Genomic DNA, 25,592 nt, shown 5'->3' with positions numbered 1-25,592 from the left:
TCAAGCAGAAGCCGGCATACGATATCTTCCGATCTCTTCCCTTCCCTTCCCTTCCCTTCCCTTCCCTTCCCTTCCTTCTTTCACATGTTTTTAGTTTCCAGCTACCACCAGTGCACCATTCCATTGGTTCTCTTTGTGGTCTTTGTTTGTTTGCATGTTTTCTGTTCATTTGTTTGTTGTTTTTTACTTTTTCCTTCCTTAATGCATTTATAATTTTTTTGTATTTTTTTCTTTTTTAGTGCCAGCAGCCAGGTTTTGTCTTAGTTTGGCTGGATCACATCACAGCAGTTTCAGCTGTTTAAGGAATTTGTACATGTGTAATTTTCTCAGATGTGTACAGGCATCTGTTTCCTGATCACGTGTGTGATACTGGGGCTGTCTTAAAGGCTGTTGCCAATGAAGTCTGTCTGTTGATCTTCTGTCAATGATGCATTTTCCAGAGATCTCTCACTACGCTGACAGGACTTTTGGAAATCGACTAAGAGTGGTGGGATGGGAACTAGGAGCTCTCCATCCAGTCCTTACTGGCTAATGTGCACAAAGTTAATATCTTATTTCCTCCTAATGTCACACTTTACATTTTGCTGAGCTCAATGCAAGAATTGCTATTACCCTAAGTGCAACCATAAGTTCACTGCACTCACCCAAGTCCTGTTAATTTGGAGATGTGCCACTGCTTTATGATCTATCTCTTGTGGTGAAGCTGTGGTGCATGGCACCAGCATCACCCTATCATCTGAAAAGCCCAGCTGAAGGGATCTGTCAGCCACTTTTCATGTCACCCTCTGCAGATATCAATGAGTGTGAGCGAGACCCACTGCTGTGCCGAGGTGGGATCTGCATGAACACAGATGGCAGCTTTGAATGCATCTGCCCCCCTGGACACGAGCTGACTTCAGAAGGGAACACTTGCATAGGTAAGATGATGGAAAGCTATGATACGACCAGAGTTTTGTCAGGATAATGATGTGGGGAGAACTGAGTGTCATGCTTGGCCTGGGAATGTCCTTCCAATCCCTCGTATGAGTAGAATACATTCCACCAGGAAGGGCTGAGGTTACTCCCAGGAATTCATTATGTTTAGGATGTCTTATTCTAACTGCTGTTCACTGAAGACTGAGCAATAGAGTGATGCTAAGGCAATGGAAAATCTGAGTTTCCTTCTAACTGCTGTATCTCTGTCTTTACCAGTAAATGAAATATTGTTCCCTAGACCTGGAGCCCCATGACCTCTACTCACACAGATCTATACACCCTAACTCTTCACCTCCCAAGCAGGTTGCACCTCAAGCAAGAATGGTTCCTAGTCCCTTGTAATCTCTGAAATGTAGACCCAGCGTGACAAGGTGTCAGGGGCTGTTATGTGTTAAACACGCAATTCAGTTTTAGTTCTCTTTAGGTTGTTTGCATGGCCATAACTGGTAAGCTGTGCAAAAGACATTTGAGCAAAAGGAACTTGCCCAGGACAGTCTGAACTGAGGCTGGGTTCTAGCGTGACCAGGAAGGAGTCTGTGGTTCAGGTTTTGGGGAATCATAAACAATACTAAGTAGTGATGGGAGAAGACAGTGAATTGTGAGGATTTGGTGGCTCAGAAAGGATGAAAAAATGAAAGAGTGAAATGATACCAGCCCAGAGCTGAGCCTAGGATCCACAATCCTGACTTGGGGATCAGCCTGCTTTCTCAGGACAGAAATTATGCGGGAGTGTTTCAGGTCAGAAAGCAAGGACAGATCATGTTTGGAAGCAGTAGTTAGGTGTACCCAGAGCTGGGTGCCAAATGATGCTCAACGTGGTATCAGGATGGCTGGCTGCTCAAAATGTTCTTTCCACCACAGATATCAATGAATGCTCCCTCAGTGACAACCTGTGTCGCAATGGACGCTGCGTCAACGTCATTGGGACCTACCAGTGTGCGTGTGATTCGGGCTTCCAGGCCACGCCAGATAGACAGGGCTGTGTTGGTGAGTGCTCCGCTGTGCCAAGACCTCAGAGCTCCTGGCCTCATACCTTCTGTGATGCTCAATGGGATGCCTGAGTGTCAGTTAGCTCCAGATGAGGAGTGAACTTTTTGCTTGAGCTGCTGCCAGACCAATGCTCTTGACAAAGGGTTCTAATCAACTATTGTGAGTTGACAGTGATGCTTTCATTTGTCATGGGGGAGCTCTTCAGTAAACCCACAACAAAGGCATCTCTCCCACTTTCTCTCTTTCCATACTGGCACTGTGTCTGAGCAGCTCTGCTGCAATGCACGTGGTCCAGATGATGACTCAAGCAGAGCATGACCTCTCCTTTCTCTCCCAGATATTGACGAGTGCACCATAACCAATGGTGGCTGTGACACACACTGCTCCAACTCGGAGGGCAGCTATGAGTGCAGCTGCAGTGAAGGCTATGCACTGATGCCAGACAAGAGATCATGTGCAGGTGAGCACTAAGCCTGGCTCTCATAGATCCTGACCTGGGGTTCTCTGTGTCCATTGTCCATAGCACTGGATTCAGGATGAAAGGTTCTCATTTTTGGGTCACTTCCAGAGAGGTGATTTCTCTGTGCTACTCTTTGCTTTGCACCTCACTTTGGGACCCACAGTCGTGTAACTACATGACTTGGTACACAGCCCCACCTGTGACTCCCTCCTGCCCCTGCTGTTCCCACAGTATACTTTCCCACACTCCAACATCTATACTTCAGCAACAGTCTCCTTCTTTCTAGATATTGATGAATGTGAGGATAATCCAGACATCTGTGATGGTGGGCAGTGCACAAACATCCCTGGGGAATATCGCTGCCTCTGCTTTGATGGCTTCATGGCATCCCTGGACATGAAAACTTGCATTGGTGAGGACAAGGCTGTGCCCTGGGCATGTGCCAGCACTGGATCTGTAGGCTGCTGTTGGAGAGAGAGGATAGCAGCAGAAGCTTGCCCGAGGGTCAGAATATGGTTATTGTGGTGCTCAAAGTAAATCCTTCTTCTTCTGCAGATGTGAATGAATGTGATCTTAACCCTAACATCTGCCTGCATGGCGAGTGTGAAAACACAAAGGGCTCCTTCATCTGTCACTGCCAGTTGGGCTACTTTGTCAAGAAGGGAACCACAGGCTGCACAGGTGAGAGCACGCCAGACCTGGAGCCAGGAGTGCTGGTAGGAACGCTCACAAACACCAGTAATAGCTGCCATGGAGGGAACATCTTCCCTCTGTTGGGGATACTGTGGGCACCCAGGGATATACTGGGTGCTGGGAGCCCCTGCTGGGCAGGCAGACATTGGCAGTAGGGAAGATTTCAGACAGGGTGACAGCTTCCTGGTCTATATCTGAATCAGGGACCTGCCATTCCTTTTATCTTTATATTGCAGTGGGGAGTATAGATCAGCTCTTCAGCTCAAGGATATGACCCTAGGCCCAAATCACCTTGTTCTCATTCCCTGGGGTGCAGGCTCCCAGGAGCCATCAGTGTCTTGAGCAGTTAGCAGGATGTCACCTGGCTCCCTCATTGTGTCTTTGGGAAACTGAGCATTGTCATACTCTAATGTCCTTCCTTTCTGCAGACATTGATGAATGTGAGATTGGGGCCCACAACTGTGACATGCATGCCTCCTGCATCAATGTGCCTGGGAGCTTCAAGTGCAAGTGTCGCACAGGCTGGCTTGGAGATGGGCTGAAGTGTAATGGTGAGTTCTCAACCTTGAAGAGGATGTTGGTGTGCTCTGTGGGTACCTCTGAGGCTTGGGCTGTGTTGGCATTTGTGCTTACAATGTTCTTGAACCTCTCTAGATGTGGATTTTTGTAGGTGTGGGATGGAGAGTGTCTGCAGGTGTTCCACTGTCAGTCCCTGCAACTATATCTGGGAAGGACATGGCAATTAATGTGGGAGTGAGGGCATGTATTTGCGGGATGTGGAGTGTGTGGGTGATGGTGAGGTATGTGTTGAGTGTCAGACTGGCACCATGGCTGTATGGTGGTGTGTTGGTGTGTGGTGTAGAATGTGCAGGGATATGTGGGTGTGGGAGGTATGTGGGGTTGTGCTGTGTGTATGGTACTTATACATGAGTGCAGGGATTTATTGGATCCAAGTGTATGGTGTGTATAAAAGGATGCACGGATACATGCATGGTATGTGTGCCTGAACTGCGGATGCATGAGGGATATGGATATGTGTGCATGAGTGTTTCTCACTGCCAGACTTTGTTGGCACTGCCAGGGGAGTGTGTAATGGCCATGGAGACTCACAGGTGCTCCAAGTGCCTGGAGGCTGCAGTCTCCTGGGCCATTCTGTGTCCACCTGGAGCACATCCCTGGAGTCCCTACACTAGCTCTCCATGCCTAGAGGAAAGGCCAGAGGCAAAATACTGAGGGGGTGCTTCTCCCTGCCCAGACTTGGACGAGTGTGCAACAGAAGAGCACAAGTGCAACCTGAACGCCAACTGCATCAACACACCGGGCTCCTACCGCTGTGCCTGCCGAGAAGGCTTCAATGGAGATGGCTTCTCTTGTTCAGGTGAGGCCCACAGACCCACTTAGCAGCAGGAATGTGACTTAACTGTCTTCCTTGTCTCATCTCATCTTAACTACCAACCTCTCTTGGCATCTGGCTGCCTGTGGACAGTTCCCCAAACCAGATATCTCCTAAAAGCATCCTGCCCTGCAGAATAACCTGTTGAGGTACATTGGGGAGAGATCCACCTTCTTCTCAGCAGGTGTTCAGAGAGGTTCGAGACAATTAGAAATATTGCAGTGCCTTTTCTTTGCAGCCTTCTAGCAGAGGGGAGGGAACAAGCTTGTGGGAATGTCTTGGGCAAAGTGGAGGAAATTGCTGTCTCTTGGTTAATGCCATTCAATCTCACACCTGCATCTCTCCAGATGTGGATGAGTGTGCAGACAATGTGAACCTGTGTGAGAATGGGCAGTGTCTCAATGCACCTGGGGGTTACCGCTGCGAGTGTGAGATGGGCTTCAATCCCACAGAAGACAGCAAGGCCTGCCAGGGTAAGTAACCAGAGTTTTGTTTGCTGCTTCGAGAGCTGCAGGGTCCTTTGTGGCCTTGATCTCTCTCTTGCAAATGCACCATAGCCACCAGATCCACTACTAAGCAAAACTCACCATCATTTGGTGGTGCAAGGCTCCTGTGTTATTGCAGATGGTCAGAAACCAGTCAATCAGTGCTGGGTACCACACTGCCAATGAGCAGATCCTTGTTGGCCATACAAAACTGCAGGCTCTGCTCTGACACCAAACTGCTGCTCCTCAGGCCATCAGGTCCATATGAGACCAAAACTGCAGAACTCTCAGCTCTTCCACTTAGAGGATTTGGTCCCCAGCCTGCAGAGAGCTGATCTAAGCCAAGGATCCATGCAAGATATGAGCAATCAAATAAATGAGAGTTAGGGGAAAAGGCATATGTACAGCATGCCTGGTCCTGCTCACTCAGGAGGTGATATCCTTTGACACTAGAACAGTCATGAGGAGGTGGGTTACCACATCGGTGGCTGGGTTGTGAATGCTTTTCAATGGGAGCAGGAGAAGCCTTTTCTGTCCCTTACCTTGCTAGATCCTGAGTACCTGGCTCTCCTTCTTTTGCAGACATTGATGAATGCACCTTCCAGAATATCTGTGTCTTTGGAACCTGTCAGAACCTGCCTGGCATGTTCCGTTGTGCCTGTGATGATGGCTACGAACTGGACAGAAGTGGAGGCAACTGCACAGGTATAGGACTTCTGTGGGTGCATGGGACGAGGCTCAACACACCATGGTACAGCCTCCCCTTGAATATTGTTTGCAGTTCTGGGCTGCAAAGTATAAAAAGGACATTAAGATACTTAAAAGCATCCAGAGAAGGGCATCAAAGCTGGTAAAAGGGCTGCAAGACATATCCTATGAGGAGAGGCTAAGGACATTCAAGTCTTTTAGGTTAGAGAAGAGGAGGTTAAGAGGTGACCTCACTGCTCTCTACAACTTCCTGAGGAGGGGAAGCAGAGAGCAAGATTCTGATCTCCTCTCTGTGGTAACTGATGGCAGGATAAGTGGGAATGGTGCAAAGCTGCACCAGGGGAGTTTCAGACAGGACATTAGGAAAGACTTCTTTACCATGGAGGTGGTCAAACACTGAAACGGTCTTCCTAGAGAAGCAGTTGTGCCCCATGCCTGTTCAGTGATCAAGAGGCATTGAGACAATGCCTTCTTTAATTTGCTTTGACTTTTGTTAGCCCTGAAGTGGTCAGGCAGATGGACTTGATGATCTTTGTAGGTCCCTTCCAACTGAGCTATTCTGTAAGCATATTCTGAGAGCCTTGCAAATGTCGTGGCTGTGGGAACACAGCCTGTACACAGCACACAGAACTTAGGGTCGGGACTGTTGTTTCTGTGGCAGTCTTCATCATTCCTTTCAGTCTTTATCATCCTTCCATCTTTTCAGACATCAATGAATGTGCAGACCCCGTGAACTGTATCAACGGCCTGTGTGTCAACACTCCTGGCAGCTACCTGTGCAACTGTCCACAAGACTTTGAGTTGAACCCCACTGGTGTGGGCTGTGTGGGTGAGTGCAGATCTGTAAGCACACCTTCCAACCAAGAGCTTGTTGGTCCTTCTTCTGACCACAGTCCCTCGTGGTCAGAGCTGGCCACTACCAGAGACAGACTTAACTGCAGCAAAAGAAGAGTATCTTCCTCCTGTTAAGCCTGGCCCAGCTTGTTTCACCAGTATGGGTACTCTCCTGATTGGAGAGATGTTATTTCTCCCATGCATACAATTCTTTGCTGGACAGGCTTGCTCACACAGTGCTTTCTTTCTGCAGATACCCGTGTTGGGAACTGCTTCCTGGACACCCAGGATCGTGGAGATGGGGGGATCTCCTGCAGTGCAGAAATCGGAGTTGGTGTCACTCGGGCATCCTGCTGCTGCTCACTGGGTCGTGCATGGGGCAACCCCTGCGAGCTTTGTCCTCCAGCCAACACGAGTGAGTGGGAAGGCATCTGGGATGAAACTGGGCATGGACTGAATGGGCAGCATAGGAGGGAAGAGACAAGAAGGGGCTGTGTCCTTATGGTTTCTCAGGGGCCTCAGGTCTGGTATTTGTGATCATCACAATAAAGCAAAGGAAGCTGAGGGAGGAGAGGCTTACTCTGCTGTTCAAGGCTGCATAGGTGGACCAGGGCTGAGAGAAGGTGGGATGGGGAAAACCAGCAAGTTGTATATGGGAAGTCCATGTTGGTGTCCTTTGTTCCTCATCACCATACGCTGGGGCAGGGAAGTGGATGTGAAATAACTCCCTTCAGGAGTGGGCTGGTAGAGGGAGAGAGTTAAGCTAGCTTGGGGTGTGATGAGAGTCAGGCCTCTCACCCTGGACCACTGTCACCACCTTCATGGCCCATTTTTCCTGGAATTCTCCTGTTTTTCCCTCCTTGCCCTCTTTCATATGAGCTCACTTGGCTCAGGATCTCCTGACTGACTTTTCCTACAGCTGAGTACAAAACCCTGTGCCCTGGAGGAGAAGGTTTCCGGCCCAACCCCATCACTGTCATCCTGGAAGGTAAGCCTGCCCAGAGCCTTCCCACTATTTGCTGCACTGCTGGGCCCACTGAGCTCCAACCACTGAGTGATAAACAGCGTGTGTTCTCCTCAAGCATTCTCCAGACACCTGGCAGAGCTGCTTAAGTGCCAGCAGTGGGTGGAGGCAGTGGGTCAGCACACTGGGGGTCTGGGGATGGGGTGCTCTGGGGCTGCAGGTGGTGAACATCCCCTGGCTGCTCTCCCACCACAGATATCGACGAGTGCCAGGAGCTGCCAGGTCTCTGCCAGGGTGGCAACTGTGTGAACACTTTTGGCAGCTTCCAGTGTGAATGCCCCCTTGGCTACTACCTCAACGAGGACACACGGATCTGTGAAGGTAACTGCACTGTGCCCTGCATGCCTTTGTGCCTGGCGTGTGCCTGGCGCGTATGGATGTGTGTGCGGAGTTGTGGTTCTGTCTGTGCGGGGCCTTTCCTTCATGCTGTAGGAGTGGCTGGCAGAATTTCTTCTTTCTCCATTCTTACCACAAACCCTGGCTCCTCTTCCTATGCCAGACTGGTCCCTGTGCCAGGCTGTATGAGCCCTGTCCCAGGCCTGTCCCAAGCCCGTCCATACCTTGTGCCCAGCCCACCCTCCACTCCATGTCAGGCCTGACACTACCTGTGCTCAGTACTTTAACCTTCAGACTCCTCTTTTTGGCAGATATTGATGAGTGCTCTGCTCACATTGGGATCTGTGGTCCTGGGACCTGTTACAACACCCTTGGCAACTACACCTGCGTGTGCCCCCCCGAGTACATGCAAGTCAATGGAGGAAACAACTGTATGGGTATGGCATCATCTGAATCTCTGGGAAGGGCTGTGTCGGTACCCTGGCCGTGCACTGCTCATGGTGGGCAGCACACTGTGGGCACTGTGGCTGAGTGGAAGGAGCAGGAATTGCTGGGAGCACAGCTGGGGCTCAGGAGGCACTAGTCAGTGTCTGGGTTACTTTTGCAGACATGAGGAAGAGCGTGTGCTATCGCAACTACAATGACACGTGTGAGAATGAGCTCTCCTTCAACATGACCAAGAAGATGTGCTGCTGCTCCTACAACATTGGCAAAGCCTGGAACAAACCATGCGAGCCCTGCCCTACACCAGCCAGCCGTAAGTCAGCCTTCCTGGAAAGGCAGGCAGTTCTTGCAGATGTGCACGATGTCAGACAGGCAGCTCTGCATGCTGAGGGGTGCAGGTGACCAAATTGGTGCCTGCAGAGGGGGGAGGTTTGTGGGATCTGCTGAGGAGGTGTGGGGGCATGCAGTGGCTTGGGGCCTTTACTCTGAGCCATTACAGGTGCTCGGTGTACTCACATGCCAGCCCCGTGGCTCCTGGCTGAGCACTGTGCGGGTCCCCCTGGTCTCTGTATCCTCTCTGCCATATTTGGGCTTTTTGTTCCTCACTGCCTGCTCACCAGGCATGGCCATGACTGTGATGTTCCCCTTCCAGCCGAGTACCAAATCCTGTGTGGGAACCAGGCCCCTGGCTTTATCATCGACATCCACACAGGGAAGCCCATTGGTGAGTATGCCAGCCCCGCAGCCCCACGCCCTGCAGTAGCACAGTGCCTGTGAGCTTGTCTGCTTCCCTTCCCTTAGCAAATTAAGACCTGAGTAGAGAAAAGGCAAGGAAAAGAGTGGCAAACATGACTGGCTTCAGACCTTTCTCCCAAGAGTCCAGTTTGCTCAGAGCTTCCCACATTTGCACGTGTCTGTTGGTCTCTATTCCACCTGGAGAGGCAGATGGTCAGGGACCAGAGGCAGTAGCCAGGTAGACCCAGAACTCACCTGTTGCTCATGCTGCCAGCAGCACAGACTGACAGTCTTGGAGTGCTGAGAGCTGAACTTTCAGATATGTGTTTCAGTAGATGGAAAGCCAGAGGTGCTGGTGAGAATCCCGATGTTTGTGGAGTCTACAGATGTTGAGGAGTCTACAGATGTTTTGCAGTCATAAAACATGGGCTTGCTGGGCATTTCTGAGACAGCAAATTAGTTAATCATTGCTTCACCTGGTCATGGCAGTGCTAACCTGAACACAGGAGAATGAAGAGGGAAAAAATGAGTTCATCTTCCATCCCCAGGAAGCAAAGATGTGAGCTTTGCTACAGAGGGTGTCAACCACGTGTGTGGAGCGATGGGGCTGCTGGTGGATTGTGCTGATCACAGTGTCAGAGTCAGGGACCCCTGAGCCAGCTCAGTGCTTCATTGCCCTCCTGAGCTCCCCAGCAGCCTGGTCCCTGACCCTGAGTTAATGTCCTCATTACCACAGAGGTATTACACTCAGACAAAGCAAAGTGGATGTCCTGGGCAGGCTCATTCCCAACAGCAATCCCATATCCCCTGTGACTTGGAGTCTTGTGTGGCTCTGCGGTCTGCACAGAGCTCTGCAGAATGGCCAAAGCCTGGTGCTGTCTGCACAACTCAGTATCAGTCCTGCAGGAGTTGTTCTGCTGTTTGCCTGCTGGCTCCTTCCTGCTGATCTTCTTTCTAAAATAAACAAGGGCAATGGTATTCCAGAAATGAGGGATGCTTTTCTCCTTTCTGCCTTCCTGGGATGGTGACAGATGTTGTCTATGTGCAGATATTGATGAATGCAGTGAGATCCCTGCTATCTGTACCAATGGTGTCTGCATCAACCAAATTGGCAGCTTCCGGTGCGAGTGCCCCATTGGATTCAGCTACAACAACATACTGCTCATCTGTGAAGGTAACGGTGGCCAGGACTGCTGCTGGGAGGGGCTGGGAGGCTGAGGGGGCTGCAGTGTAGCAGTGGCATCTCCTTCACTCATGGTGCATCACAGTCAGGGCAGTTAGCAGAGATGGAACAGAATTTGCAGGTTCTCAGCCGTTATTTCTCTTGAAATAATTTTAATTTTCCATGCTAATGGTTGGACAAAAATTGCTGATGTTCATGAATCTTCCTGTCTGTTTCTCCTCCTTTGTCCCTTGGCATGAGTTGTTAGGTTTAAAAGCGTTTAAAAGATTTGAGTTGTACCTAAAATGCATTTTATTATTGAAGAAAAAAATAAAAGAAAGAAAAAAAGTCACTGGTTGAAGCAAACCAAGGATTAAAATTCAGGTGACTCCACTGGGCCTCTCCAGCCCCAGCAGGATGGTGCCCCAACTGTCTGTATGTGCTTCTCCCGCAGACATTGATGAATGCAGCAGCGGAGAGAACCTCTGCCAGCGCAATGCTGACTGCATCAACATCCCAGGCAGCTACAGGTGTGAATGCTCGACTGGATACAAGCTGTCACCTAGCGGAGCCTGCGTGGGTAAGATGGGAGCTGCTTGCTGCCTGCTTTAGAGATGAGTGTGGGAGTGCTGGCACTACTGGGCCCTTTGGTTGGCTCTGCAGAGCACTGAGGTGGGCTCAGGGAAGGATGGGATGAGGGATGCGCCATTCCCCTGCGCTCCTTTCTGGTCCTTTGTCAGACCTGGGAACCACAATCTGCCCACACTGTGATTGTGGAATACCTCCACTTATGGAATAGTTCTTAGGGACTGTAGGCCCCTGAGGGATGAGGAAAGGTCTCTGGTCATGTAGGTGTCTATCACCCAGCAGAAGGCCAGATCCTTCTGTCTATGATCTGCTCCTCTTTTTAGTCTAATGTGGCCCAGAGGATGCAGAAATAGCAGAGCAGATTTCATTCAGCGACTCATTGAAATCCTTTTTTAGAGATTGCAGATCAGTACATTGTCTTGCTTGTTCTCAATGAAGCCATCTCTCAGAAACCTGCAGCTTTGTCCTGCTGTGCTTTTGCTCACAGACTCAGCAGTGCCTGCAGAAGGGCAGCACCTCGGCTTTTTCCTTCTGATCCATCCCTTCTGCTCACCAGCACCCACTGTGCTTTGTTGCAGGTCGCAACGAATGCCAGGAAATCCCCAACGTCTGCAGCCATGGGGACTGCGTTGACACCGAGGGCAGCTACATCTGCATCTGTCACAACGGCTTCAAGGCCACCGGGGAGCAGACCATGTGCATGGGTCAGTGTGGCCACCCCAGTTCTGTGCTGCCCTTTTGAGCGAATCACATTTCACGATGGACGTGAGCTTTCTCCAGCACCTGCTGGGTAGTGCCATGGACAGCCAAGGGCAGGGCCACTGTGTCCTCATAATCCCAGGCTGCAAAACCACAGTGGCACTGTGCATCTGGCTGGGCCCTCTCTGCCCTCCCCTCCAAGACAGCAGCTCAGCCTTTCAGTCAGCAGTGTTTTTTTCCCTGCAGATATTGATGAATGTGACCGACAGCCCTGTGGAAATGGGACCTGCAAGAACACAGTTGGGTCCTACAATTGCCTCTGCTTCCCTGGCTTTGAGCTAACACACAATAATGACTGCATGGGTGAGTTGCATACAGATGACAGACTGGTGCGGCATTCTCTGCCTGTCCTGCAGTGGCATACAGGAATTCAGTTCTGTGTGTCAGTTTGTAACAGTTACAGGAGTAACTGCTGGATCTCACCAGGCTGTGACTGCAGGGATGGTCGGACACATCACCAGTCAGGGGCGTGGGATGGTTATGGTGGCATGCTGACACTAATGTGCTGTGTGTATTTCTTCCCTCTGTGCTCGTCATTTCCCTCTCACAGACATTGATGAGTGCTCATCCATGGTGGGACAGGTGTGTCGGAATGGCCAATGCATCAACAGCATCGGCTCCTTCCAGTGCCTGTGCCAAGAGGGCTATGACCGGACTCCCGATGGGAAGAACTGTGTAGGTGAGTTTCCTTCCCGGGGAGTTGAGCTGTGTGTTGGCATGGCTGCCACTGTGCAGTGCTGAGAGACATGGACTCGAGCTGGTCTACTCAAAGGGATTCCCATAGGAGGCAATAGACTCTCCAGAACCACTCACAAGGCCTCAGGTCCAATCAAGCCAAAGCACTATCATTTTACTGCCCATGGAAACTGGGCCCACTGTGCCTGCATCTCTGGTCAAGCAATGCCAGCTGAGACCTACAGGCAGCAAGGGCAAACATTGCCTTGTCCATCCTCCTAAAGCATCCAGAATTGTACCTGTGATGCCTTGGGAACTACCATACAGTCAGGACTGCTCTGCTGAAGTTGCTGCCAGTGCTGTTGTGCAGCCCCTGAGGCTGCAGGGTCAGACAAGCATATTGTGCCCGAGTTACCTGTGTCTGTCACACTGCCTCCTGCAGCATATTGTCCTGCAGAGCTGAGCCTGCACTGCCAAGGTGCGTGTCTGGAAAATGCTTTCTTTGTGTCTTTAGAGCAAAGCAGTGAGAAGCTGCTAGGTGAGGGCCTGTATGCAGAAAGGCACCCTGCAACTGGGTTCTCAGAGCTGAGCACTGATGCACTGCTTATTTTCCCTCCTCTGCAGATATCAACGAGTGTGTGAGCCTGCCTGGGACCTGCTCCCCAGGCACGTGCCAGAACCTGGAGGGCTCCTTCCGCTGTATTTGCCCCCCTGGGTATGAAGTGCAGAACGACAATTGCATTGGTAATATTGCCTCTCTGCCTCCTCCATTTCCAGCACAGCATGTGACCAACTTGGGTGACTCTCATAGCAACTGTATTCTTTCTGAGTGGGTTAGGCATGTGTCACCACCCCCAAATACCCTAATGAAATAACCAGGCACAGAGCAAGGCCAAGCTGTTCCCAGGGCAAAGGCGGGTCAATGTTTTTGCTGTACCCTGACCACTCCATTGTCCCATTTGCCCTGAAGGTGCGTTCAGGGTTAGGGCTTGAGTCTCTGTCCCCAATAAATGTGGTGACCTGCAGGCAGCAGAGTTCCCCAGAGATCACAACTTCATCTGGTTTTAATGCCATGAAAAAAAGGAGTGACCTTTGGCTGCTTTGTAAGTAATACATCTGCAACGCTTCCAGATATCAACGAATGTGAAGAGGAGCCCAACATCTGCCTCTTTGGGACATGCACCAATACTCCTGGCAGCTTCCAGTGTGTCTGCCCCCCAGGCTTTGTGCTGTCTGATAATGGCCGACGGTGCTTTGGTGAGTGCAGCTCTGCCTACAGGATGATGGGGAAGTACAGGACATGGCAAACACAAACACTGTTGATGGAGGCAGGAGCTAGCACAGCTGTCTGCTGTGACCCCTTAGAGGTGTTCTCAAGATAGGTAGGAGTGGGGGTTGGATATTAAAATATCCTGGTTTGCTGCAGGACAACTTCGTGTCTCTGAGCCAAAATTCAGGGGTGGGTGGGCTGCCCATTTCCTCTACAGCAGCACTGCCTGCCTGAAGAACCATCCAGAACATCAGCATCCTAAAGAAGACCCTTCCTGATGCTGAAGGGCTAAATGGGGAGAGGAGAACAGCATCACAATTGGATGACTGCAATGCTCTGTGCATTTCCCTGTCCTCCTACAGATACTCGCCAGAGCTTCTGCTTCACTCGCTTTGACAATGGGAAGTGCTCTGTCCCCAAGGCCTTCAACACCACCAAGGCTCGGTGCTGCTGCAGCAAGATGCCAGGAGAAGGCTGGGGAGACCCGTGTGAGCTGTGCCCACAAGAAGGAAATGGTAGGTGGGCTGGGCCCTAGGAGAGATGGCCTCCAACATGAGCAGCACAGGGAATGTGTGCAGGTTGGTCCAGACATGTAGCTGTGTGAGCTGTCCAGCAAAAGAGGCTTCTCCATGTGGGGACAATTGCCCTGCAACCTCGTCGCTCTGACCAGGTTGCAGTTTTCTCTACGTCTTCAGCAACCACAGTCGGGTTCTTGGGAAATGGATTGCTTAGTTCTGTTTTGGATATGCTCTAAATTCTCAGTGTGGCTTTAGATAAAACAAAAGCATCTCAGTGCCTCCGGATCCAAGGCAGGCGTAGGTGTTTCCCAGTGAGCTGGAATTTTATGGACTCATTTGTGCAGTGAGCTGTCAAGCCTTCAGTCATGGCTTAGAAGCAGCAAAAGCACATTTTGGCATCTGGGAATGGGTTCATGTCTAAGCCCAGCTCACTTTTCTGCTTTCTTCCAGTTGCCTTCCAGGAGCTGTGTCCATACGGCCATGGAGCCATCCCAGGTCCGGGTGACACCCGTGAAGGTATGGTGTGGTCCAGGGACAAGCAGTGTGTCCTGTGGGGGTGAGGGGTGTCAGTCTAGAAGCAACCATACTTTGGCTATCATGAGAGAAGGATTGAATCCCAATGGCAGTAAGGGGGGGATGTGCAATCCCTTTTGAGCTCATGGTTTCTGCTCACTCATGCAGTCCCCAGCTCTGGCAGGAGGCTGGGATTTCCGGGCCAGCTTTGAGAGGACAGGGGTGTTTCTGGCCACGCACTCCCATGTGATTTAACCTTGCCTTGGTTACCGCTCTAGATGTGAATGAATGCTCAGAGAACCTGGGTGTCTGCATCAACGGAGCCTGCATTAATACTGATGGCTCCTTCCGCTGCGAGTGCCCCTTTGGGTACAACCTCGACTACACAGGAGTCAACTGTGTGGGTAAGTGTTTGTCTTCCTCATGTCAACAGCTATGAACAAGAACGTTAGTGTGTGTGTGTGGAAAGAAGGATTTTTGAATGCACTTCTACCCTGCCTCTTTCTTTTTTAACCCTGGCTACTGATTTCGCTGAGCCTGTGCGAATGCTTGGCTGCAAGAAGTTACCAGCTTACATCTCTCCTATATAAATCATCTACCTAACCTGGTCCTGCCTTCCTCCAGATACAGATGAATGCTCCATCGGCAACCCCTGTGGGAATGGTACCTGCACCAACGTGGTGGGAGGCTTCGAATGTGCCTGTGATGAGGGCTTTGAGCCAGGGCCCATGATGACATGTGAAGGTAAGGCTGCTGTGGGGCTGCCCCTTCACCCTGCCTTGCAGAGCTGAAGATGGGAGAAACCAAGGAAATCCTTTCCTGCCTGCCACTCTCCTGCTCTCTTCGTTCCCACAGTGCCCTTCATCCCCCTACCTCCATAGGCACTTGTACAAATATTGGACTATTGTCCCAGAAAACCGCAGCCACATCCAGGCCATGTGCATGCCCCCAGTTGGTTCACTGCCTAGCTGAGTGAGCAGCAGTCAGGTCAGCATCCCCTTTGGCTTCCTCTGAGGTTGGAGGTCAGGGTGAGTGCTGGAGGCCAACGTGAGGGCAGTAGCTGCCTCACCAAGGATCCAGGATCCTGTCCCCATCGGAGGGGCTCAGTCACCTTCTGTGTATCCCTTTACAACTGCAGACTGTGACAGGAAGCCTTGATGAAGCACAGAAAGTTGTCATAAGATGAATGCGCAGAAGGGAAGTCTGTGCTTGGCAGGTTTACTGACATTACTGTCAGGTGATCCTGCTTGGAGTGCAGAGTCAAGCTCTCTCCTCTCTTCTGCCTTCCAGATATTAATGAGTGTGCATCGAATCCTTTGCTTTGTGCATTCCGCTGCATCAATACCTTTGGCTCCTATGAGTGCACATGTCCATCTGGATATGCCCTCCGAGACGACAGAAGAATGTGCAGAGGTAAAATCCTCCTTCTGCAGCCATTTGGGGATCTCCCACTCTCTCTCCAGGTCCTTGCCTCTTGTCTGTCTCTGGTGCTACACAGAAGGCAGGATGTCTGGACTGCTGTCTTTGGGCTCTTGCATCTACACTGGTGTCTGCTGTACGCCAGCCAGCTTTGGCCAAGGCAGCAGGGATTGGCAGAACAGTATAGCTTTGAACACCACTTAGTTGTTCCCACAGTTGTGGAAGCTGGCAGGATGATCTCACCAAACTTTTGGTTGCAGATCTGGATGAGTGTGCAGAGGGTCTGCACGACTGCGAGTCTCGAGGAATGCTGTGCAAGAATCTCATTGGCACCTTCATGTGTATCTGCCCACCAGGAATGCAGCGCAGACCTGATGGAGAGGGCTGCACAGGTACCAAGGGCCAGGCTGGGAGGGTTTCTCACTGGGGCTGGACCTGTATGCAGACCTGTAGCTTTTGCTTATGTCCTGTCAAACAAGTCCTTCCTGGGACTTCCCGTGTGTCACACCTTCCAGTCCTATTAGATGCCTGCACACCCACAGTCTCTGCTCATCTGTAGACCCATATCCAGCCCAGGATGACTCAGCATTACACCTTGTATCATTTTTCTTGAATTTTTCATGCCTGTGTCAAGCCTCTTTGCGCTGTGCTGCTTTCAGAAGTGCTGGCCCATGCACACCTGCACAGTGGTAGGGACAGGAGGAATGCAGAGCAGGCCCAGCTCCACTCCCACTCTGGCAGCTCAACCACCTGCAGGTGGAGAATGTGCAAAGCAGGGAAGTTGGGCACTCTGCTTTAGGGGAGGTCCGAGGAACATGGGTATGTTTCTCAGCTGTCCAAGGGAGTGTACCTCAAAGGACTGTGTGGACTTGTTTCAAGCTGAGTGGTAGCATGGAAACTCATGGAAAGCTGAAATTTGTCACTGCAGTTCTTTGTGCCTTCTTTCCTAGATGAGAATGAGTGCCGTACCAAGCCTGGAATCTGCCCCAATGGCCGCTGCATCAACACAGTGGGAAGTTACCGCTGCGATTGCAATGAAGGTTTTGAAGTCAGTCCCTCTGGCACAGAGTGTATTGGTAATAACCATGGTCTTGATCAGCCTCTAGTTAGTGACATATGGTGCTTCTCAGGTGCTTCGGGGTTTCTGAATTGAATTTGCCCAAAGTAAGATTTAAAAATGTTGAACCACAAGTTCAGTGAGCTGTGGGGGCAGAAGAAAAGTGCAGACAGAGTTGCTAAGATTTGTTTCATGGACAGTTTGCTGTCTATACTTAACCATGTTGAGTTTTGCCCACAGAAGTAAAGTGCACCTCGAGTGCCTTGTAGGGCACTGAGCCTTGGCCCAGCCACTGCTGTGCCAAGAGAGCTGGGAGGTGAGAAGCTGCCAGGGCAGCACCAAGGAGACCCCCAGGATCTGGCAGGTTCGGTGAGAAGGGAGTGGGCCAGAACTGGGGCTCAGGATAGGAACAAAAAGGATTCACCTGTTGGACAGAAGTATCCCATGTGAGCTACATATCCTCACTGAAAACCAGGACTTTATGCATCTCAGAAAGTGGGAGCTGTCACCCATGGCACAAGTCACAGTTTCTCTGATGTATATTCAAGCAGTGCCAGGGAATGTTTCTGAGTAAAAGAGATGGCAAAGCCTATGGAAGGACATGGCTAGAGACATGGAAGGACAAAGGCTAGAGACAGGGACTAACCTGGACACCTAGCACCCAAAGCTGCAGGGAGATGCTTCTTGTGGAATCACCTTTGCCTTTTGTATTACCCAAACCAGACTAGCCTCTGTGCTGGAACTTGCACAATCTGGACAGCTTTCTCAGTTATCATTGCTGCTGGCACAGTCTCACATCCCGAACTTGTCTTCCCACCCTCTCTATTCAGACACCCGCCAGGGCTTCTGCTTTACTGAAGTACTGCAAACCATGTGCCAGATGTCTTCCACCAACCGCAACCTGGTCACCAAATCTGAGTGCTGCTGCAACAGTGGGCGCAGTTGGGGACCCCAGTGTGAGCTCTGCCCCCTACTTGGAACTGCACAGTACAAGAAAATGTGTCCTCATGGTCCAGGGTACTCCACTGATGGGAGAGGTGAGCTGGGACTCAAATCACCTTTAGTGCAGAGGGGAGAAAGCAGAAATGTGGGTAAAAGCCGAACTGCACTGGGAACTGTCTGGGGCAGGTCTACGCAGTCCCTGGAGCAGACAAGTCTCTACAACATTATCTTACAGCTCCCTGCACGTAACCTCTGGCGCTCAGATAAATCCTGGGTTGCCCTGGCAGAATGCAGTCATAGGAATATGGGGATAGAGGCAGCACTGGCATTAACCGCTCCTTCCCTCTCTCCTGCAGACATCGATGAGTGCAAGGTACTGCCCAACCTCTGCAAGAATGGACAGTGCATCAACAGCATTGGCTCCTTCCGCTGCCACTGCAGGCTGGGCTACACAGCAGATATCACAGGCACAGCCTGTGTAGGTGAGTTAAGGAAGATGAGGTGAGATAAGGAAACCCATTTCTCTGTACAGCCCTTTGCCTTGGCAGGCCTCCCTCTGTCTGACTTTTCAGCATGCAAAGAGAGGGTCCTACATTCTCCCTCCTCCCGCAGAGCCTGGTTTCCACCTCTGTCCATATGGTCCCATGTGACCATGGCAGGGCTGTGCATGCTTTGGAGATGAAGAGGTGCCATCCAGTACTGAGATGGTGTTGAGGACTGTGCCAGCAGGCAGGTCCTGGACACAGAATGGAAAAGATCCCAGAAACCAAGCTCTGTGCCCAGGAGGGCAGCTGTGACTTTGAGCACCAAGCCAGGATTTCTCTCTAAACATTTATGATTTTTCCAGATGTGTTCACTCTGGCCTGGCTGAAAAGTTAAGGGCGTTTTCAGAGCCCATTGCTCAGACAAGGTGACACAGTCCCAAGAAATACAGGGCTGTTCTTAGGAGGAGCTTCCATACATCTCTTCAGCCAGGAGTGAACTGGGGAGGTTGTCAGATCCTCCAGTCACATCTCATCCCATGTCTGAGCAGGAAGATGATTACACTCCTTTCCTTAGGAAGTCTTCTAGATCTCCTAGTGGAAAAAATAGATTTGTTTGGGGCAGGGAGTGTTAGGGCCCATGTGGCCATGTGACTGCTTAGTTTTGTTGAGCCATGAAACCCAGGATCATCTGCATTAATGATAGCTTGGATGGTCAAGTGTGACATGGGGCCCCATCCAGCAGCACAGCCCATGAACGCTTTGTCCTGTGTCTCTCAACTCCAGATCTGGATGAATGTAACCAGTCCCCTAAACCATGTAACTTCATCTGCAAGAACACAGACGGCAGCTACCAGTGCTCGTGCCCCAGAGGATACGTTCTGCAAGAAGATGGAAAGATTTGCAAAGGTATTTCCAAGGAGAAGGAAGCAGCAGAGAACCTGCCTCATCTCTGGCTGCAGAAGTGATCTAAGAATCTGAGAGGGCTGTGATTTGTGGCTTACTGGAGAGGCTGAGAAAAAAATCTGTGTCTTCCCTATGTGTTGGTATGTAATCACAGGGGGTAAGGCTGACTGGACTTGTGATTTTCATGCAGGAACTTTGTGTGTGGTGTTCCTGAGGTTGGTCCATGCCAGATCCTGATCTTTTCAGTACAACTGTTTCACCATGTATACACAGCTGCCATCAACTCACACCACAGAGATAAGCTATCTCAGTAAGAGAAACTGAGACGTGTTCTTGTGCTTATTGCTTTAGACTTGGACGAATGTTCCACCAAGCAGCACAACTGCCAGTTCCTGTGTGTGAACGTTATTGGAGGATTCAACTGCAAATGCCCTCCAGGCTTCACTCAGCACCACTCGTCCTGCATCGGTGAGTAGAGGCATTGGCTGCTGTGCATGCTGAGAGTGTCTTGGGGGGGGTTAGCTTCAGGCCCTCTACAGTCACTCCAAGTCCTGCAGCTCTGGCTGGAATACTGAGAGCTGCTGCTGAATTCTCTGCAGTCAGCATCTGACATTTCATTCTGTTACCAATGCCAGGGAGCTGTCCTCAAAGCTGCGCTCCCCTTGGGGTTGGACTTACAGTGTTAATGTTTTGCAGACAATAATGAGTGCACGGCTCAGCCCTCTCTGTGTGGAGCCAAAGGGCAGTGTCTAAACACACCAGGCAGCTACAACTGTGAATGTCAGAAGGGGTTCTCCCTGGACAGCTCTGGTGTCAACTGTGAAGGTAGGTCTTTCTCTCAGGGACTTTGACAGAAACGTGTTTGATGTGGAAGAGCTCCTAGTTGACTCACAGCATGACTCACTGCCCTGATTTGCCTGGAGACAGACTTGCTCTTGGACAAGAAGGTCTTGGTACTGCAATCATAGCAGCCAAGAATGGGAAAGGAATGGGCCTGTGTCTCACTATGGGAGAGCTCATGACAGGCAAACCCCACCATGTGCTATGCCAAAGAGAAGCCTGTACTGAACACAGGCAGAATGAGGCAGAACAGAATGGTTCAATCAGGACAAGAGGCCTCAGAGCAAAAACCATTCAAGCAGCAGCTGCAAGGGGATATATGTGGGCCTTGGAGCTGATGGTGCTATGCAGGTGCAAGCCACAGAGCAGTAATAAGGCAGAACCATTCACCTACATGGGCACCCTGATGGGTACTGGTCCCAAGCTTGTACTGTGTACACGTGTGGTCCCTGTGCACCTATTGCTGCCCATGGGACAGGGAGGAGTTGTCTCACCACCCCCTGTGTTACATTCCTGCAGATGTAGATGAGTGTGACGGAAACCACCGGTGCCAGCATGGCTGCCAGAATGTGCTTGGAGGCTACAGATGTGGCTGCCCACAGGGCTACGTGCAGCACTACCAGTGGAATCAGTGTGTGGGTAAGTGTGGGACAGGGAACCTTATATAATGGGCTGAGGGATAGATGGCAGCTGGGCCCTGAGTCCCTCTGCAGCCACCCTGACCATTGCTGACACTGATTTCTGGGTTCACATCTGCAAAGCCATCACTATGCTTCCTGCCCTGCCCCAGAAACCTTTGCCCACTAAGTTTCTAACCAGTTTGCTGTTTCTGGTGCAGATGAAAACGAGTGCTCCAGCCCAACTGCCTGTGGCTCTGCCTCCTGCTACAATACTTTGGGAAGTTTCAAGTGCGTCTGTCCGTCTGGCTTTGACTTTGACCAGGCCTTTGGGGGGTGCCAGGATGTGGATGAATGCTCAGCTGGCGGCAGCCCCTGTAGTTATGGCTGCTCCAACACAGATGGAGGTTACCTCTGTGGCTGTCCTGGAGGCTACTTCCGAGCAGGACAAGGGTAAGAGCCAAGTCTCTGCTGTAGGGATTTCTTAGATTTGAGGTATACCTGGATAAAGCACATTTGAAATGCATCTAGAGTGACATTAAGAGACTGAGACTTGCCCACCACGGCCCAGTTTGACCATCAAGACTGGAAGCTGGTTCTCACCCCAGCTCATCTTCAGCCTGTTTCTGCAGCCATGTATATCTGTATCATGGATGCTTTTAGACTTGGGTGAAACCAGAGCCTGGAAGTGCTTCCTGGCAAGGACCCTAGGCAGTTTCTCTCGCTGCCCCACCCTCACCTTGTCTGTAAGTTATCATCTCTCAGCACTGTGGATGCTGAAGTGCAGCTGTGTTATCAGGTGCTGTTCCCAACCTGGCTTGTGCTTCACCTCGACTTTGTGAAGCAAAGTGCTTGAGTGCTCTCTACTGCCAGAAAGCAATCTCACACTCCTCTTCTGTGCTCCAAGACAGTTTTAAGAAGTGCCTGCTGCTCTGCGCAGAGTATGCAGGTAACCAGGTACCAGGTGATGGTGCCCCAGCTCCACCACAGTTTGTAGCTCAGGCCCCTGAGAATGCCCACCAAGGTGGGCATGAGCTGCACAATGTGTATTTTGTGGAGTCCACATAGTACATTGCCAGGGAATGTTGCAGGTTTTTCTGTGCATGCTGTCCCCAGGCATCCTCTATCACCACACCTCTGCTGCCTGCCAGAGTCACCAGAACAATCTGGGAGAGCACCTGGGAGCCAGTGAGCTCCCATTCCCATCAGCCCTTGGCTTCTTCATTGCCAGACCATTGCTGTTCCCTCACAGAATCCCCTTGCTAATGCCCATATTCTCTTCCCATGTCCTCTTCCAAATCCCATATCCTCTTCTAGCACACTAGTTAGTGCAGTTGCTATCAGTGAAGCAGATGCAGCACAGATTCAAACAGATTGAACCTGCTGCCTTATTAAAAAAGATGTGGCCTCATACCTCCCCCAGGCATGTCCTGACCATACAGCATTCTGCACAAGCCATGCAAGGCGTAGTCTTCCCTTTGTGTCTGGGTGCCACATGAGGAATGCATGAGTGCAATGCAAAGTTTTCCTTCTCGAAGCATGAATCTGAGATGGAACTCTCTGCTTTTCTTCCACCAGACACTGTATTTCTGGCTTGGGTTTTGGGAAGGGGTCCTACCTTCCTGCCCCTCAAGAAGAGGATGAAGACAATCTGCTCTCCCCTGAAACTTGCTACGAGTGCAAGATAAATGGCTATCCCAAGAGAGGTCGACAGCGACGCAGTGTCAATGGCACCGAGAGGCACAAGGTAAGAAATTCATGACATCCCAGATGGGGTGGAGCAAGATAAGAGCTGAGTCACTTGGAGGTGGCTGCCTGGAGTGGAACCCATACAGCATGTCCATTCCTGTGGGGTTGTCTCAATCCAGGCAGATCCACTCTGTACTTAAGTGACACACACTTCTGTGGTCTGGCCATGGTTCCTTGCAAGGGATACAATTGGGGTAACAGGTCCCACAGTGCCATAGAAGGCTGTCAGGCTCCAGACTGTCAGTCTCCCTACAGATTCTTCCTTGAAAGAGGAAGTTTTGACCTCTGTAAAAGGCTTTCCAAGTTCACAGGCCTACTCAGAACAGGTAGGTCTGGGAGGCTCTTCAGGCTTTGAGCAAAATGCCCAAGAATTTCTTGGTGCTTTTCACTGAAGATGAGGGCTGTGGACATGCTGGTTCCATCTCAAGGATGGAAACAGGGCACCAAAAAACACTTGGAGAACCATAGAAGTGGCACCCATTCCTCAGAGTTGCCTTAGGATGTCACGTGGAACCCCTTAAATCAAGTCTTCTCATATCAGGCCATCACCTTTTTCTTGGCATCTGTAAGTAACGCGCCTGGCTCCTTCCCTAGGATCACACTGTCAATTTGGCCAGCATGGATGTGGAGACTCCTCTGTCCATGATGCTGAACCTCTCTGACCTGGCACACAACGAGCACATCCTGGAGCTTCTGCCAGCTGTGGAGCCCCTGGAGAACCGCGTGCGGTACCTCATCTCCCATGGGAATGAGGATGGCTACTTCCGCATCCACCAAAAAGAAGGGCTCAGCTTCCTGCACCTTGGCCGCAAGAAAATAGTGCCAGGCACCTACCTGCTGGAAATCATGAGCGTGCCCCTGTACCGCAAGAGGGAACTGCAGAAACTAGAGGCCAAGAATGACCTCAACTACTTAGCAGGGGAGCTGGGCCAAGCACTGAGGATGAAGCTCCAGCTCCAGCTCTACTAACAGCCATTAGACCCACCCACCCAACCGACAGTACAGTCCTTAGCCTTGCCATCCACACCTGGAAACATCTGCCTCTTCTCTTGCTGCACCCCCTGCCACCACCTCCCCCACTGCACTGCACAGCTGATGGGAAATGTCCCCGTGGGCTCAGCACTCACCTGGGCCATGCAGGGGTATTTCATTCCACGGGGTGCTTGGCTCAAAACCAAGCCACACCACAAAAGAGCTCATGCAAGCTTTGCCAAAGGTTCCCGCTGTGTTAGCAGGGGTGTCCTCCCTGCACTCAGCTCCTTCTGTCTCTTTTAAACAAGGTGCTGTTGGTCTGAGCTGGCAGAGGCAGCACCATGGGAAGGTTCTGGTCCTTCATGCTCACAGCCCATGCACCGCCCCACATCCCAGTAAATGGGAGGGGATCTGGGGGCGGCTTTGGGAGTTGCTTCAAGGGTGTGATGTCGGTGCCTTTCCCAACAGTTTATTTTCTTCTTTGATTCTGCACTGTCATAATCGTGCTGCGCAAGAGCCCTACCTACACTGGCTCCTCTGTCTCTCTGTCCTCTCCATGTCCTGTGGTCCATTTGGGCTGCTCTGTCAAACTGAAAAGCTTGCTAGTGAGTGAGGGGGCAGCTCAAGCTGCAAACCTCGTGTCTTGAAGCAGCCAGCCCAAAGGACTAGAGCTCCTGCAGGGAACGTAGGGTTTTCACTGTGCAGTGTGCAGTGTGCTCAACAGTCCATTCCCTCCAAAGATTGGTGCTGGAAGGGGTTCTACAGAGCTCCAGCAAGCCAGAGGTTAATGTGTCCTTACAGAAGTGAATAGGAACTCTGGGGAAAAGCAAATAATTGCACTGGTTAATGCAAATGAACAAACTAAACTGGAAGGGAACATGTCACTAGCCTGGTTCAGAGCATCCATCCTTCCTTTGCCAGTGGTGATGGAGAACTTGGAGCACACGTATGGCACACTGCAGGGGCAGACTTGCTGGCCACCACTGATGAATGTGGTTTAAAATCTTTTAAAACCCTCCTCCCAGCAGGAGCAGATAGGGGGGTGGGCTCTGCAGTGTGGGGTGAACCAGGGGGCTGATTGCCCACAGTCAGGAGTGGAAATGGAAGCTGCATGGCACTGCCCTCATTACTGCCTGCACTTCGGTGACAACTGAGAGGCATCCCTCTTAGTGCAGACAAATGAAATGCACTCCAAAGAGTCTGGAAGGTACAAGTGAAGTGAAAGGAGCTCTTCCCACTGCCTCCCTTGGCCATGTGGGCTGCTCTGTCCAGGTGGGCTTCTCCCCCACCTCGGGGTGGTCCTTCACACAGAGCTCTGCAGTGCCATGGCCTCGTTTTGTAGGAATCCGTTCTCACTTCTGCATCAACACTGTGCATCGTCAAAGGCAAGAAAGGTGCTAACTCACTCTGGTGACACACAGAACTACCTGACAATAAACCAAAGGTGCTTTCAGAAGCTGGTGCTGGTATGGAACTGTCAGCGTTAGTGCACTGTATCCATCCACCCTTCCGTATTTATGAGTAACCACCACAGTCTGATTGCTCGGTGGTGTGAGGAGTGCATATTCTGTAACTTCTTTTTAGTATTTGGGGGTGGGGTGGTTGTTTTCTCCTGGTACGCTTCCACATCATAGAGTGGGGAAGCGTACATATACTGTATTTGGGCTAAAGTCAAACTTGAAAACTCTTTTTGTATAATGCAGCTCCAGACTCTGGTTTTGCAAGAGTTCCAGAGCTTGTGACAGGATGGGTGGCCTGATGTTTGTTTTTTATTATTATTATTATTATTATTATTTTGGTTTGGTTTGGTTTTCCCAACAGGTGCTTTTTTTTAAAAAAAAAAACCAACAACAACAAAACTATTAATAATAATAAATGAGCAGAGATGGGTTTGTGTGTGTGTGTTGAGCCAAAGCTATCACATGAAGAAGCTCAAGGTTTCCTTAATTCCTCTCTGGTGTGGTGTTTTTGTATTGCCATTTCTTGCTGGATGTTTTTGGAAGCATTGAAACTGAACCCTGTGCCCTTGTCTCACAGTGAGAGATG

The 25,592-nt window shown here is 50.8% G+C and overlaps 1 protein-coding gene across 1 annotated transcript; it reads left to right on the top strand.

Moving 5' to 3' along the window:
* Positions 1-240: 240 nt before the first annotated feature.
* Positions 241-25,380, top strand: FBN3 (fibrillin 3). Its single transcript, XM_010724750.3, has 39 exons — positions 241-917; positions 1,837-1,962; positions 2,303-2,425; positions 2,712-2,837; positions 2,981-3,106; positions 3,547-3,669; positions 4,374-4,496; positions 4,859-4,984; positions 5,579-5,701; positions 6,411-6,533; positions 6,792-6,953; positions 7,458-7,526; positions 7,758-7,883; positions 8,210-8,335; positions 8,506-8,655; positions 8,995-9,066; positions 10,126-10,251; positions 10,694-10,819; positions 11,406-11,531; positions 11,773-11,889; positions 12,137-12,265; positions 12,886-13,005; positions 13,393-13,518; positions 13,894-14,046; positions 14,500-14,565; positions 14,841-14,966; positions 15,187-15,306; positions 15,853-15,975; positions 16,242-16,373; positions 16,932-17,057; positions 17,869-18,075; positions 18,337-18,462; positions 19,249-19,371; positions 19,720-19,836; positions 20,065-20,193; positions 20,728-20,847; positions 21,047-21,278; positions 22,404-22,572; positions 23,169-25,380. Exons 1-39 carry the CDS (start codon positions 713-715, stop codon positions 23,541-23,543), a joined length of 5,343 nt encoding a protein of 1,780 aa, XP_010723052.1. The 5' UTR covers positions 241-712; the 3' UTR covers positions 23,544-25,380.
* The last annotated feature ends 212 nt before the right edge of the window (positions 25,381-25,592 follow it).

The sequence above is a fragment of the Meleagris gallopavo genome, chromosome 30 (genome assembly GCF_000146605.3).
Source record: "Meleagris gallopavo isolate NT-WF06-2002-E0010 breed Aviagen turkey brand Nicholas breeding stock chromosome 30, Turkey_5.1, whole genome shotgun sequence".
In the NCBI taxonomy this organism is placed as follows: domain Eukaryota; kingdom Metazoa; phylum Chordata; class Aves; order Galliformes; family Phasianidae; genus Meleagris; species Meleagris gallopavo.
The sequence above is the reverse complement of the archived record's forward strand: the minus strand, read 5'-3'. Positions and strand labels throughout refer to the sequence as shown.